At 49.8% G+C, this 16,392-nt stretch overlaps 1 protein-coding gene and 1 long non-coding RNA gene across 11 annotated transcripts in view; one reads left to right on the plus strand and one right to left on the minus strand.

Annotated features, from left to right (window-relative positions):
• Nucleotides 1–8,459, minus strand: part of Sec16a (SEC16 homolog A, endoplasmic reticulum export factor) — a 37,583-nt gene extending 29,124 nt beyond the window's left edge. For 3 of the 10 annotated variants that reach the window (XM_059260346.1, XM_059260345.1, XM_059260343.1), the window contains exons 1-2: nt 7,725–7,875; nt 634–4,328 (exon numbers count right to left, since the gene is read on the minus strand). In XM_059260346.1, the coding sequence (XP_059116329.1) occupies nt 634–4,260 (3,627 nt within the window). In that variant the 5' untranslated portion in view covers nt 4,261–4,328; nt 7,725–7,875. Of the gene's footprint in view, nt 1–633; nt 4,329–7,724; nt 7,879–8,247 lie in introns of those variants that run through there. The other 7 variants (XM_059260347.1, XM_059260348.1, XM_059260352.1 and 4 more) reach the window with 6 other exon arrangements.
• Nucleotides 7,963–15,200, plus strand: LOC131909075 (uncharacterized). The gene is made up of 3 exons (XR_009378735.1): nt 7,963–8,823; nt 13,023–13,208; nt 14,798–15,200. It is a non-coding gene; the product is annotated as an uncharacterized LOC131909075 (long non-coding RNA).
• Nucleotides 15,201–16,392: the final 1,192 nt, after the last annotated feature.

Here is a 16,392-nt window from a genome sequence, read left to right on the forward strand (position 1 = left end):
ACACACATACACATGCACACAAATAAGTGTTTTAAAATATATAAAAGAGTTGGATATAGTGGCACACCCTGGTAATTCCAGCACTTGGGAGGTGGAGACAGGAGGTTAAGGACTTCAAGGTCATCCTTAGCTACATAGGAGGCTAGCTAGGGCTAAATGAGGCCTGTCAAAAACAAAAACAAAATCAAAAACACCACATACAGAAGTGAGGCATGCTGAGGGCTGAGGCAGAAGGATTTTAAGTTCACAGCTAACTTGGCCAACACAGCGACACGTTGTCTCAAAGCACAACAACAGAAAATTAAAACACACAATCTACCAAAGGCTAACCTATTCCCTAAAGAGGTAAGCACAGCACTGTAACTGCAGCAAGCGCATGAATGCTCTTGGAAACATGGCACTCTTTTTGTTAATGAGATGTTGGGTTACACAAAAACTACACTGGTTTTACAAGCAACCCAACATACTCCATCTGACAGGACCCTCTGAAAGGAGACCTTCATTGGTATACGGGGAAGACATTTCTCAGGGGCACTACATGGGTCTGAAGACAGGCTACTCTTGAAACAGCATAAGAGGAGAAAAAGGGGACCAAGTGAGGTAAGAAAGATGGTTAAATGTTAGTGCTCTTACCTGGTAGTATAGAGAGGCTGTCCCAGGATCCGACGGGTATGGTGAAGGGTACTGAGACTGGTAGGCATCATAAAGGGGCCTATAATAGTAGTAGGATGCCAAGTCTTGAGGTGCTGGGCCAAAAGCATTAGGAGGTGGTGGGTGCAGCCATGGCTGCTCTGACCGCACAGCTGCCTGGCTGGAGCTGGTAGATGTAACCGATGCACTGGAGGACTGTGGTGGCTGAGGCAGCAGCTGCTGGCCCATGTTGACTGGAGCTGGACTTGCTGGTGGCTGGGCCAAGCTTTCAGACTGTCCTTGTGTGGGTGGGCTTTCTGGATTTGAAGGCTCTGGACACGCCGCTTGGGGCACTTGTGGGGGAGAATTCTGTGGCTGAGGAGGTACCAGCTCTGTCTGGGCTCTTTCTAGGCTATACTGGTCCTGGGCATCTTTTGTTACCTGCTGGTAGAAATGATCCTGGTTATGCAGCCCAGGCCCAGATTGTCTGGGATGATTGGCAAGAGCCTGTTGAGAAGCTGGGCCATCTGAATGAGATGGGCTATATATTCTCACAGGATTTTCCAAAGTTCTATTTAATGTGAAGTCTAGGGCACCAACAGCTTCTTCCTGATTACTGGAGTGATTTGCCTTATTATTATTAGATACCAAGGTGCTGTTTGCAGGTGGAACTAGCATCACATTTGTACTTCCAGCAGGGCTTTTAACAAACTCAGAAGGACCCTTTTCTGCATTAGGATTCTGACTTTTAGGGAATGAGTTCTTTGGAATTGGAGGGGATAGCCGCTGAACCAACAAACTGGCAGTCTGGCTAGCAATCATTTCAGAAGACCCAGAACCTGGAGGGACACTGTTAGGCAAAGATAAGCCAGTGACAGCACTGGTTGAAACTCCAGACAAAGCAGCATGTTCTTCAGGATCACCACTGAGAGCCCGACTGCTGCTCACTATAGATTTCTCCCCCACCACAGCATCTCCCCAGGACTGATTCTTCTCATTAGGATTCAGTAGGGACACAGAAAAATTAATGGGCTGAGCCAAATTATAGCTTTGATCAGGCTGGGCAATCAGGACAGGTTGATTGTGCAAAGATTCAGTGGGTGGCGAGGACAGCAGACTCGCATAACCAGAACTTGCCTGCAATGAAAGGGCCTCCTCTTCTCCTACCTTGGGAGGGTTTTCAAGGTTCTCAGAAGCACCAGGAGGGTCTTGGTTCTGCAAGGGTAGCACAGATCCTGGTTTCCGTGACTGCTGTCCAGACATTCCCTTTTCTGGATGATGAATAACTTCTGAAGGTTTTGGTTTTACAGGGACATAAAGTGCAGGGGCAGCAGGGGCTAGAAGGACATTGCCACCAAAATCTGGCAGCTCATTTTGTGCCCACAGAGTTGTTGCTGGGCTCTCACACTTCACAGGCCCCTGGGCCCTGGCCGAGGACCTCTTCTCAGGCACTGGGCGCACAGTATCCAAGGGTGGCCCTGCTGTGTGTGAAGCCAGGTGTCCAGCTTCCCCAGTGGTGCTAAGAGGCAGAGGGCAGGCCTGAGGTGCACACAGTGTCTCCATATTGTCTGGTGGCTGTTCCAGGTTCCCTGGGGTGGCATCAGGTGGTACAGCAGCTGCCCTGCGCTTCTTCTGGCGGTCTCGGGTCCCTCTCACTTCAACCACCATGTTGGCACGATCTGCTTCAACTGGTTTTACTCCAACCAAGTGGGATTTTACTGGTTCAAAAGAACTATTTGCACTTGTCTGGAATACTCCTGTGGGTTTTGGAGGGCTTGGGGTTGAGGGCTGGGACAGGCTGCTGCAGTAATTTTGGCTCCCAGTCAATTCATCTGTCTCACCTCCAACAGGAGAAGAATCAATTTGCTTAAAAAAACTCCCTGAAGTATCATCTTCAAGTTTTCCAACTTCTTGCTGAATGAATGTGCCTACCAATTCTTGGGGTCTGGCTGACCCAGGAGGACTTCTGTGGCTGTGGCTGCTGTAGCTGGATGACACACTGTCAGGTCGTGTAGGATGCAGTGGTATGTCAGGGGCTTCAAGATTTAGCCCCCCACCTCTGGTGAGGCCCACAGTAACAGGTCTTGAGACAGCTGGCCCAGGAAGGGGCCCATGTCGGAACTGATCGCTCAGGGAAGAGGGATCCACATTCAGGGTCTCACGTGGCAAAACTTCTTGATTCTGAACAAATTCTAAGTTCTCAACATTCTCACACTGTGGCCCACTAGCACATTGGGTTCCAGCCCCTGAAGTGTCACCCCACGTATCACTAGCAGGGGTCATAGTGGTCTGTCTGTCATGCCGGATGCCCATAGACTGAGAAAAATAAGGTTGTACATCTCCTTCCTGAGCAGCCTCGCTGCTAGGGCCTTTGAGAAAAGCCTGGTAGACACCACCAGTTCCATGTGCAGGTGGTGGTGGATGGCCCAATCTGGGGGTAGAAGAGAAGCCATCCAAGTCCAATCTGTCATCAAGGCCTGCTTTTTCAGATGAGAGATTCTCCTCATTTTCTGTCTCCTCCCCTTGAAAAAACATTGAGAGAGCTCCAGAGGCTGCATCTTGCAGGGCAGGGTTAGTTGAAGCCTCTGAGGGACCGTGCACCTGGTGTTCAGGGCTATTTCCCTGAGTAAAGGGATTCACGTGGGCAGGGTCTAGCAGATGCTCTTTATTCACTCCTGGATTCTGCCTGAACTCTGGGCTTGCCCACATATTCCCAACTCTGGAATTCTGTTCAAAAGTATGTTTAGGGGGGAAGCTACTCAATGAGTGATTTTTACTTTGCTGGTGGACCACCTCGTTCCCTTCACCACTGGCCAAGGATGCTGGAGTAGACATTAGTGGAACATGGGGCTCATGGCCAGGCCCCTGATATAAACTAGATGGAGAGGGGAAATGGGACAAGCTGGTAGCCTGGGGCCCCATGTTCTGAGCAGGTCCCTCCAGGCAGGGTGAGTGATGCTGATAGGAGGGCTGAGGACCTCCCTGCACTGGCCCCCACTGACCTGGCATCTGTGGCTGAGGGAAGAAAGGAGATGCTGCTTGGGCCACAGCACCATCATGTGGGGTGTGCCTATTGGTGGGTTGGTCGGGCCCAGAACCACTGTCATTCAGATGGCTCCCGTGAGGCTGCTCAGGACCCACTCTTGGAATGTAGTGAGGTGGATGTGGCAGCAGCTGTACTTCAGGTCCTGAGCTAGAACCACCTTCAGCACTCCTGTTCATCTCCAGCCCAGGCAGCGAAGGGGTAGTTGCAGGGGGAAATGGACTGGTCTCTGCTCTGGGCTGTGACAGAGTTCCTGATAGAGGCTCATGAAGTCCTGTGGAGCTATCCCCAGCATTTGTAGGAGGCACAGGCAAACCAGGCCACTGAGAAAAAGCAGAGAGGCCTGGGCCAGGCAAACTGGGCAGGCTGCTTTTGGATGAACTGCCTACTGGTGAGTTTTGAAGAGTTTGTCTATTAAAAGCAAACGGATCCGTTACTGGCTGTAATGGGCGTGTTATGGGAGCCACTGGTGCATTATTACTGGCTGGCCTCCTGTAAGGGCTGTTGGCCCAGAACATGCTCCGAGGATTCCCAGCTGGGGGTGGTCCAGCCACACCAGACGGGACTGCCTGAGGTGGTGGCTGCATGCTGGAGTCTTTCGTTCAAGGAGATGCTGCTTACAGAGGAGGCAGGTGGAGCTTTTCTTTAATTTGTGCTAAAAAAGAAAACAGAAGAAGAACATAAAATCTATAGATTCACAGTGCTGGCTGAAATCAATGAAACTATGAAAATAAAAAGAGTTAATGTGATTTCAATCATTTAAATACCAAGGACTCCACTTCTTCACATCCCCACCCCACACTGTCAGGGATTAGACAGTCTGACACACACTACCAGATGTTCTTTAGTCCTTGACATTTCTCTAAGCCGCAACTACCACATTCAGAAAGAGTTGACTCCACTACTACTAAGAAAGAAACATGCATATCATGCTTTTTGTAATGTTAAGTCTGGAAAAGAAGAGTTTACATTTCTAAAACACAGTTATAAAGTTACTAAATATGTTTACCCCCCAAGTGAAATGTCTAGGGTTGCCCTCTGAAATGAATGAAACAAAGTTGCTTCTGACCACTGAAGTTGTAACAAAGTTGAGACTAAAAATCCCAAGAAAAATTACAGCAGCTTTACTGGACTCAAATTTCCAGCAGGCAAATCTCAGCAAAAAAAAAAAGGGAGTGTGGGGGGACACCAAGATCCTCACTAGTGGTTTTTTGTTTTTGAACAAGGCACAATTCAAATCTGGCACCTTGAAAGCCCTTTTCTTTGTATCAGACCTTCTTCCTGGCACCACCCTCAAGAAAAAATTTGTTTAGCTAATCCACAGAAAAATAAAACAAAGGCGGTTTAATTCACAGATGTACACTTTGTCCTTGAACATCTTTCTGATACTCAGATTGAAATTTTAAAAAAATTTTAAGTAAAGCCATTTACAAAAGGTCTCTAATCCTTACCTAAATGTTAGTTCTATTAGTCTATTAACTCCTTCTTATGTCAACAGAGAATGCTATCCAACTGACTAGAACCTTGATATAGACTATAGTGGAACTTCAATTAGAAGCAATGCCAGGACTTCATTAGGGCTCTAACTCGTTGTTTTAAGAAAGAACATTGCTGTTTCACTTCACATGAACCAAAAGTAGAAGGAGAGCTGCTGCTCCATCCCTATTTATCTGACCAGTTGTAGAGCCGCTAGGGACACAATACCATGGATCTGGACCCAGCCTGGACACAAAGACTTCCACGTTCCTCTTGAGACCTGGCTGGCAAGTGTAAAAGGCAGCAGAGGCTGTCCTTCACTTCAAGAATTTCAAACACCCCAAACAATTAAAAACAAACAAACAAAAACTAAACTAAAATACAATACACTGTACAGGGCTGATGCATCAGGTGTCAATAGGTTGGGTATACATTGAGCAATTCAGGGCAACCACCTCTCTCTGCAACTAGTTTCTACATCCACAGAATGAAAGAATAAGTTCCTTTTTCCTAAAGTTTCTTCTAAATTTACTCTTTTTTTGACAGGGTTTCTCTGTGTAGCCCTGGCTGGCCTCGAACTCACAGAGATCCACCTGGCTCTGCCTCCCGAGTGTTGGGATTAAAGGCGTGCTCCACCATTGCCCGGCTAAATTTACTCTTAACAAGATTCTACTCATAGATTCTTCTTTAAAAGACCTGATCCCTATTGCTGCCCCCCAGAATCTAAATTGCCTAAATTTATACTTTTATTTGTAGAAACTTGAAATTATTTTCTCAATGGTAATAGATCAAGAGCTGTTTTATGAGCTAACATTATCACCTACAAAGAAAACCCCCAGCTCCCATGCCCAGAGCTTTTCACAATTTGCCTGTTTCAGATGGAACAATCTTGTGACTTGAACATTACTCTTTTTGGGGGCGGGTGGGGTGAGACAGAGTTTCTCTTTGTAGCCCTGGCTGTTCTGGAACTTGTTTTGTAGACCAGACTGGCCTTAAACTCACAGAGATCCACTGGCCTCTTCCTCCCAAGTGCTGGGATTAAAGGTGTGTGCCACCATCACCTGGGAAATAATATTCTTTTACTTTTGTTTACTCACCAACAGAAAGATAATGAACTGCCTATCATTTATCTCAGGATTATAAACAACTTTTATTCTGTCCAGCCAGTTATCTACTTTTCAAAAAAGCACCTGTTTCAGAGGAACCTACTGATCTCAAAGATGTATTATTCATAAACCCAGCTCTGTAACTCAACTGCCTCATATCTACATACGTGTTTATACAAGACATTCAAAGCATGACTCTGTAACTGAGGTATTTAAAACATATCCCCTCCTCTCACTGCCACTGACTTAACACCCCAAAATCACCCCAAAAAACGTTAGTGAGTTCCACTCTGCCAACAATCTCCCCAATGGTGACTGCTTGTGATACACTTACCAGACAGACAAGATAAACACCTCTCTTCTAAGACAAAATTTGAACCTGAACCCTTTAAATGTTGAAGAAAGCATCCACAGAAGAGGAAGGGCTATACACTAAGTGAGAAAGACACACCAGGACACAATGACAGTCACAAACAGTAACAAGCAAGACAGGACATCCAACTCTGCACAGCATCTCAGAAAAAAATTTCATGGGCAATTTGGAGATTCATTCAGGTAAATGCCACCAGGAGTAATGAATCACAAGAAGAGGAACCAATCTCTACTTTGCCTCTTATCTGCAAGACATGAGCAGTGAAACCCTAGGAAAAGGTATGTGTAGAAAAAGTGCAATGAGGCAGCACTCTGCTGTAACTTGCAAAAGGACCCGTAGGGACAGTAATCCCTGAGTCTGCTGTTTTTTATTGCCATGTTCAGGATGGAAAACGCCTATAGCTAACACATGTGAAAGGAAATCTCTACCAGTGCATGACCACTCCACAAGCCATTTAAAAATGTAAGCAAAGCAGCCAGAGTTGATTCTACAGGACTTAGTGTCTGAACGCTCCACGGCCATGCTGACATTCTTCTAAACCTTGATAGAAAACAATCCACGACCTCCCTTGAGACATCCTGCTCCGCCGGCTAAGGAATTACAAATAAATGCTGCTACTCCCTTGTTCAAATGAAAATGTGTCCCGTCACCAACTCTGCTGAGGAAGTCTTCGAGCCAACGAGAGTCAAAAATCTTCAGAACCCAGCAAAAGTCACGCTCGGCAATTTCCTGCACCTTTCTTCGTTTTAAAGAAGTTGCAGGTTTCTTCTGAGGCGTCATGGTCTGGCCAGGCTAACAGCTTCCCTAGTGGCTGACCAGTTCCCGCAGTCTAGACCCGGTATCGGCCTCCCGTCAGGCCCGGCAATCGCAGCGCCTCCCCCGCCCCCCGACAACCCACCAAGGCGACACGGCCCGTGGCCTGCCCGGTGTCTCAGCACCAGGCGGCCTGGAACTGCGGTTCTCCCCAGACCTGGCGGCGTCTCTTGAGATGCGCTCGCCACTCCGGGCTAGGCCCGGTGCTCACTGCGCCTAGCCGGCCTCCACAGCCTCGCCCGCCCGCGGGCCTCCGCTGTGGTCCACACGCTCAGCCCCTCACCCGCGCAGCTGCGGCTGGCCTCTCAGGCGCCGCGGACAGACACCCAGCCGGCGACAGAGGCGGCAGTACGGGGAACTAGCGCGTACTCAGCAGCAGCCGCAGCCATCTTGGCACATCCGGCTCCGGTCGCCGCCGCCGCCGACGTGTCCGACGGCTACGTCAGCGCGCGCCCCGCCCCTGGATCGCCCCGCCTCTCGCCTTCGTCCAGTCTTTCGCGGCCTCACCCCTTGCCCCGCCCCCACTGCCCTGCCCCCTTGGCATTGCTCCGAACTAGTCCGTCAGCGCCTCAATCTCGCCACGCCCCCTTTTGGCTCCATACCCTCTCTCGTCCTGGTTTTCGCCCCTTCATCCTTTTGTCCCGCCCCTTCCCTTTAGCGCCCCCTTTTCGTCATGCCCCTCTTGACTCCGCCCCTCGTTCTCGGCCAGTCTTTCGCTGCCTCATCCCTCCGTCCCACCTCGTAGGCCCCGCCCCTCCGCGTCAGTCCTTTACAGCTCCACCCCCGTGGCCCCGCCCCTCACCCACCTGCCGGGTCCAGAGCGCGGGCCCCGCCTCCCGACGTCGCCCTGGTTACGCCGGTTCTGTCCTGCAGGATTCCTGTTTTAGGATTTGATGAGACAGGAAGAAACAATCTTGAAAGACCGAAGCCAGCAGCTCCACTGAGTCCAAAGCCCCAACAGGCCCTGCCGCCCTCCCCCTCCCCATTTTTCCGTTGGATCCCCTGGACGCCGGCGGGGTGACTGCGCGTGCGCCACCCTGCTTGTTCGAGGGGCTTGGCGGTCGCTTTCCACGGGTTGTGCAAGCGCGTGCGCGGGGCCGCGTCCGTTGCTTGGTTACGGCTTTCACCTGCAGCCAGCAGGGTGCTGTGCGCCCGGCTACCGCCTTTGCCTGGAGCTGGCCAGAGCACTCACGCCGCCCGGGGGCTTCTGACAGAGGAGAGAGCTGGAGCCTGACGGCTCGGTCCTCTATCCTCCCAAACGACTCCTCCCGATGGGGCGCGGCCTCAAGCCCCGGACGGAGCGCTGGACCTCTTAGACCAGGGACATTCGCAGGTCAGGCTTGTGTCTGTCGTCTGTCGGTGCAGAGGCTCTCTGGAAAAAGGTGGGTGCTGTCATCTGGGAAGTGACCAGGCCCGGCCCCCTCACCTGTATTCCAGAGGGCACGAAGGTGGCGGCGCGCCTGCGAGTCCGCCTGGACAGTGGCGGAACCAGGAGGAGGAGGGAGTGTGGTGGAGCTGGCCTGTGCTCAGCCACGCAAGCAGAGCCACGAGCTCCGAGGGCCAGTTTCAGCCCTCTTGACGTGGCACTGTGGGTCACTTTGTAAAGCTAACATTTGTCTTTCGAGAGCCAGGTTCCCAACCTCTTTCAACACAAGAGAACACGTGATAAACTCAGTCCTAGGCCCCTAGGGAGACGCAGCAACCCCAGCCCCAGGATGGCTAGACCTACATAATAGAAAGGACTTGTCTCAAAAAAACCAATAATAAATAATAAAATACTTCTCCGTCAGGCTCCCAAGGGCAGGGATGCTAGAGGAGCAGCTGGGTTGGCTCCTATCTCTCTTCAGCTGTTCTAACTTCCTGTCCCAAGGTAGAGACAGGACTCGCTGCTTGTAGGCAGGCTGATGTCCTGCAGCCAAGCGAATCCCTGAGTGACACAGACTCCAGTTTAAGGCCCATTCTGCACCCACATGTCCCGATTTGTTGACTATAACCTCTCTGGGCATTGGGAGAGCCGCTGGACAGTGTGAGGACTGGAATAGAGTACTTCTAATGTATATGCTGAAGCAACAGACACAAACTGGGACTGCCTGGGGCAGGCAGGGCACATGGTGACTCCTGGGCTTAGGGGTGCTCCCACCACCACCATGGGTACTCCTGGTTATGCCTCTTCCCTTTGGGGACACCTCATCTATTTAGAAGTTTGACACAGTGTCTCCAGCTCCCTGCAGTCCCGTGGAGCCAGCATCTGATACAAGCTGTAAGGCATGTCAGAAATTCCCTGCCCTTTCTGTCCCTATAACCAACAGCTGGTGACATTATATTCTCTGTATCTCCACCCAGTCAGCCTCTCCCAGTAGTGCTGTGTGCTGTGGTGGCCCCTGGGCGATTACATGTAGCTGGTTCACTCTGGGCTGGGCTGTGAGCATGAAATACACTAGATAGGTAAGAATTCACAGTGACTCATTGGTGAGTGTTTATTGCATGTTGAAACAGCAGTACTCCGTATGTTGGATTGAATAAACCCCTTATTGAAAATTATATGTTTTTTTAAATGTAGCTAGGAAATATAAAATTCCACATGTGGCTGTGAGTACGTTCTCCATGGACAGTGCTGGCCTAAATGATGTGTACTTGGCATCCCTAATCTAGGGCTTGAAGTCTCCTTGAGTCAGGAGGCCATGTGGTGCTGGCTCCTTTCTGACACCGAGAAGCTGGGGGCAAGCCTCTGAGGAGTGCTAAAGGAAGAGGTATCAGCAGTGGTGAAGAGAGGGTAGATCTTGACCTCAAGCCTCTGTCCCTCATACCTACTGGATAGTTCCAGCATCATGTGTTCTTGGTGGTCTCTGCCTACTCTGTGTGGCACTGTGCTCAGCCCCTGACTGACCCTTAGCATGGACACAGAACCTGGAGAGGAGAAAGGGTCAGTGTACAGGATCCAGGGCTCCCTGAGTAGTCCCAGCCAAAAGCATGTGAGGGCCACAGGGTAGAAAGAGCTGACTGGGAGGGCTTCCTGAAGGAAGAGGGGTGATGGGCTGAGGACGAGAAAGCAGAGACAGTTGTGATTCAGGGTTGTATGTCATTTGTTCCCAGGCCATATAATGTATAGGCTCCTACCATGGCTACCATGTGGCCAATGTGAGGAGAGATCCTTTCTTGAAGGTTAAGGCCCGGCCCCTGAGGGCAATGGTGGGCAACATGAAAGGAGCCTCAGGCCAGCCTCACTTTTTCACGTGCCCATTGTACAGGGCTAGCTTGCAGATGAGGCTCCATACCCAGACAGTTGTACCTCAGCAGTCCTGCCTTCCATCCATAATGCTGTAGGCAGTCTGGGTACTCACTGTGGGTGTGAATGAGGGCTGACCTGTGGACCGAAGGTGCCAACCAAAGAAGCCCAGAGAATGGGGCCTGCAGTCCTTCCTTGCCATAAGAATGGATAACTTGCCGGGCGGTGGTGGCGCACGCCTTTAATCCCAGCACTCGGGAGGCAGAGGCAGGTGGATCTCTGTGAGTTCAAGGCCAGCCTGGTCTCCAAAGCGAGTTCCAGGAAAGGCGCAAAGCTACACAGAGAAACCCTGTCTTGAAAAACCAAAAAAAAAAAAAAAAAAAAGGATAAAACTTTGGATGCTCACCTGGCTGGTAGAACATAGATAAAATGGCTTGAGCACGGGCGGTGGTGGTGCACACCTTTAATCCCAGCACTCGGGAGGCAGAGCCAGGCGGATCTCTGTGAGTTCGAGGCCAGCCTGGTCTACCAAGTGAGTCCCAGGAAAGGCGCAAAGCTACACAGAGAAACCTTGTCTCGAAAAAAAAAAAAAAATCTTAAAAAAAAAATGGCTTGAGCAATTGTTGAGTAGGTGTTATGTCCAACTGTACTGCAAAATTCTAGAAGCCTTGGGGGCTGGAGAGATGGCTCAGCGGTTAAGAGCACTGGCTGCTCTTCTAGAGGTCTTGAGTTCAGTTCCCCACAACCACATGGTGGCTCACAACTATCTATAATGGGATCTGATGCCCTCTTCTGACATGCAGGTATACATGCAGACACAGCACTCATAAAATAAGTAAATCTAAAATTTTGTTTAAAAAAAGATTCTAGAAGTTAGAGATTCAAGGGTATTAGACACCTGCATTTTCTCACCTGCAAAAATAGATGGTTATCACAACCTGTCCTAGACTTCCTTCCTTGAAGCCTTCTGGAACCATCTTCATGAGTAACAAGGGTTCAGAATCCACAGTAGGTCACTCCCTGGTCCCTTCCAGGTGTGGTACATGTTAACATGTTATGGCTTCACTTTCATGTCTCCAGAGTCCTGCAGTAGGCTTGGCCTATGTTGTGTCTCCTGGGGCATTCTTAGATCACAGAGCCACCATATAGGGCGATAAGCAAGTAATAGGAACGAAGTGGAAATCCCGAGGCAGATGTTGACATCACGCTAACCCAGGAGCACAGCTAGAGCAGGAAGATCTCTCAGCTGTGCTGGGGCCCCGAGAAGAGCAGGAAACCTTTCCAGCACCTTGCAAAAATGAGGCCGAGCCCCTGCTGTACTCCAGGCACTGCTGACCGGGATTAGGACAGATGGACCAGCCCTCCGTCCTGGAGGGGGTGTGGACACTAGAAAGCTGCAGATGTGGAGCTGTGTGAGTCACTTGTCAAAGCAGGGCCAGGAGCTCTTTGGGTTGAAGGGACAGTCTGGGTAGAGCTTCTGTATGGCAAGGAAAGGGATCCTTGGGTGTGGCTCTGTAGGCCCATCAAAGGATATTTGCCATGGGATACTATGAATCAAGGTCAGTCCTGGGGGCTTCTCAGCTCAGTTTGGCCTGCTCCAGAGGCAGCCTTGGGCATCCCAGGCAAGTGGTGGGCTTTCTGGAGCAAATGTAGAACCCACCCTAGATGAAGCCTCTGGGCACAGAGTGAGCTTCCTGGCTGCAACTGCTTCTGTAGTCCCCGAGGCAGCAGCACAGTAGTAACGCGTGAATCTGGAATATAGGTGGTGATTTGCATTGCATGGGTGGACTCCCCTGGAGTCTGGGCAGGGAAGGGACACGGGCCTCGAGAGAGCCAGAGGAACTGCAGTGTACAAAGGGTGCCATGTGCCAAACTGGATGTGGCCAGGGAAACTGGAAAAGTGGCCTGCCAAACTCCTCTTTTTCTCTGAGTCCATTTCTGCTTTTGAAGTGATTGTGCTGGGCAACATGGCTAGATGGATCCCTTACATTCTTTCTGCGGGAGGTGACCTCTCTCATGGATCTGGGAGTCACTTGGCCATGGCTCTAGTGAATGAACTGCATGCCTCTTTGAGCTTCGGTTTCCTTGTTTGAAACATGAATCAGATCTTGGGGTGGACACAAATACCATCTGGAGGACATCCTGCTGGCCAGAGGAGCACTGGAGGAATGCTGCCAGCAGAGGGAGGCAGAGAGCCATCTACAAATCTGGCCAGCCGTTGAGGGGTCCTTCCAGCCTTCCTCACTTTAGTTAGGTGCAGGTGTTGCACACCCTGCACCACCATCACCACCCCCCCACACACACACACACAGCAGCCCTCTCTGAGGGAAGTCTTTATTTCTGGATTCCATGAAGGTTGTGGGCACCTGCATAAATGCTCCCCGAGTTGAGCACAGTGGAGTCATAGAAGATGATGGATCTCCAAGCTCTGAGTTCAGAGACTCAATCCTCCACCTTGTGGGAACCAGTAGCAGTGCTGCTAAGATAAAGGAAAGGACCTTGCTCTGTGTCATCCCTTCTAGCTCGCCTGCTGTAGCTAAGGTCAGTGACCTTTTTTTCTCCCTTTCCCTTTTCCAGATTAAGAAGACTGAGTTGGTGGGGAGTAAATGGATAACTTAGGTCAGGCTTGTTTCTCAGTGCCAACTCCAGTAGAAGGCATGTTTACCCCATGCAGAGGACTCTCGTAAGAAACACAATACAGTGTTAAGTATAGAGTTATAGAAATAACACGGTGCTGTAGAGAATGGACCTCACAAGCAGTGGGATCCAAAAACAAGCCATGAGGTCAAAGTTGTGTGAAGGCATCAAACCCTGCACTTTGTGCAACACCCTGGGTGGCATGTGCACATAAAAGCCCAGCAGCACACACTCTTGGCCACTGGAAACGTGGTGTCACCATCTCACTATGAGGATGATGACCAGTGACTATATATGCTGGGTTTGACTGCTCAGGAATGCTCTTAAAATCCATGCTGATGACAACGGCCATGCTGTTTCTGGGTCTGTACCATGACCCAGACAGAGTGCCAGTTCTATGTTTATGGCCAAACCATCTATACTCAGGCCTCGGAGGCCAGCACCTCACACAGGAGGACACTCTAGGGATCTTCTATCCCAAGGCTGCCTGGTAGAACATGAAAACACCAACCATGAGGTTGGTCAGGAACCAGGGTAGAGCCATATCTAATCTTTAAAGTTCAGGTACAGAGGGTAGAGCCACACCATCTTAAGGTGCATATGCAGAGCATAGAGCTACCCTATCTTTAAAGTGCACGTATAAAGGGTAGCAACCCTGTCCTTGATCTACAAAATAAAGAGGTCCTTTGGAAAGGTTCCACACACCTCTCATTATTATTATTATTTTAAATTTTATGTGCATTGGTGTTTTGCTCACATGTATGTCTGTGTGAGGGTCTTGGATCCCCTGGAACTGGAGTTATTGATAGTTGTGAGCTTCCATGTGGGTGCTGGGAATTGAACCTGATTTCTATGGAAGAGCAATCAGTGCTCTTAACTACTGAGCCATCTCTCGAGCCCCCACCCCCACCCCCTTTAGAGATCCACAGTATACATAGCAGGCTTGGGAATCCTGTAGTAAAAGAACTCCATTTCCCGTAACTCCTAACTCTGAGTTCCTCAAGACAACTGGCATTTTTTGGTACCATGCTAAGTAGCACTGTTCAAGTATTGTGTCAAAATACCTTTGCAGAAAAATGTACCTTGTGTTATACCAAGAATCTCTATTGGGACATTTACCAGGAGCACTGTCCCCTCTACCAGAGGCCCTCATGTGCAGCTGAGGATTGGCCTGGGCCACCACAACTTCACAGGGTCTGCAGTCACATGGTAAAAATCATCTCCCCATGGAGCTTCCCTGATGGTAAGGCTTTCAGGACAAGGCAAGACTGGTGGCTGGTTGATTCCGCGAGCTGCAAGAGGATGTCAGCACTCTTTTGGTTTCAGGCATAGCCCCACTGCCTTGGCTGGGTTTGTGGCACTGATACCCTTGGGTCCCTCTTTGTACTGGACAGAGCAATGCAGAGCCACAGTTGGGGCCCCCTCTGACAACAAGGGACAAAGCACCAGTGTGGCGGCCTCTCCTCCTCACCTCCCTTATTATTTATTTATAGATAAAGGATCTGGCCTTGAATTCCTAATCCTCCTTCCTGTCTTCACATCCCAAGTGCTCCCAACACGACATCTGGCTCCATGGATTGTTTATCTATGCTGGTGGCAGAGGTTTTGAAGTCTAAATCTGATCTGGGATGACATTCTGAGCCACATGTGGCCTCTGAGCACTTTCAGTGTGGCCAGTCCAGCCCTGGGTTTCAAACACAGTGCAAATAATCATCATACCAATGAGATGGCTCAGTGGGTAAGGGTGCCTGTTGCCAAGCTGGATGCCCAAGTTCAGTCCCTGGAACCCACATGGCAGAGGGAGAGAACTGGCTCATACTAGTTGTCCCCTGGCCTCCACATGTGTGGCATGTGTGAGTACACACACACATACAAATAAATACATACAAATGATAATAGAGTGTGAACTCAGTCTTTTTAGTACTTTGCTTATGTTGACTTCTGGTTAAGAGGTAACTGTGGCTCCATTGGATGAACCAAGATGTATTATTGAAATAAATTCACCTGCTCCTTTGTACTTTTTTGAAGGGTTATGAAGTATTTTAAATGCCATTATATAGCTTCAGTAACATTTCTGTTGGCATGGGCTTCTCTGAATCGTTCTGAGAGGCTAAGGAAGCCCTTCTTCTTCAAAAGGATGGGGCCCCACATACCCCAGAACTACACATGCAGGAGAAGGAAGAACACTTGGGGGATGTGGGGGGGTGGAGAAAGGGCTAGTTCTTCAGGGGGGTTTTGCAGGGTATTATTGTTTGTTTTGTTTTGTGTGTCTGTGTGTCTGTGTGTATGTGTGTAGTATTTTTTTCCCTTTTATTTTTGATTTTTCAAGACAGAGTTCCTCAGTGTAGCCCTGGCTGTTCTGGAACTCACTCTGTAGACCAGGCTGGTCTCAAACTCACAGAGATCCTCCTGCCTCTGCCTCCTGAGTGCTGGGATTAAAGGCCTGTGCCCTACTGTTCTCGGATTATTTACGTCTGGTTGTTGGTTTTGAAACAGTCTAGCTGTTTATATAACTCAGGCTGGCCTTGAGCTTGTGGCAGTCCTCCTGCCTCAGCCTCTTGAGTGTTGGGTTCACCATGCCTGCACGGCTCTACTTATATACTCTGAATGTTGAAAAGTAGGACTTACAAAGTCAAGCCCGGTGGAGCATACCTACAGTCCCAGAATTTGGGAGACAGAGGCAGAAGGATCACAAGTTCCATGCCAGCCAGAGAGACATAGTGACCCTGCCTCAGGCTGCTCTACTTATCACCCAACCCACTACCCTCTTGTAGTATATGTAATAACTATTCTTCTAAAGTAAAAACAAATGAAAACAGTGTCAGATGACAGGTCCCTGGGGAGGGGTGGCATCTCATAATGGGAAAAGGATAGTACCAAGGGGACCTGTGTCCCTGGGAGGTTTTGGCATCCAAGAGGTGACCTGGGCCTTGAACTCTTGGATCAGCCTACCCGGGCTGTTGTGTAACAGCCCCACACACTGGTTGGCTCTACAGGAATTCACTGTATCCTGGAGGCTGATGTCTTAGACCGGGTACCACTGGCAGGTTGCCTAAGGCCACTCTTAGCCTGCAGTTGCCTCTGCTCC

This window comes from Peromyscus eremicus, chromosome 4 (genome assembly GCF_949786415.1).
Source record: "Peromyscus eremicus chromosome 4, PerEre_H2_v1, whole genome shotgun sequence".
Classification (NCBI taxonomy): domain Eukaryota; kingdom Metazoa; phylum Chordata; class Mammalia; order Rodentia; family Cricetidae; genus Peromyscus; species Peromyscus eremicus.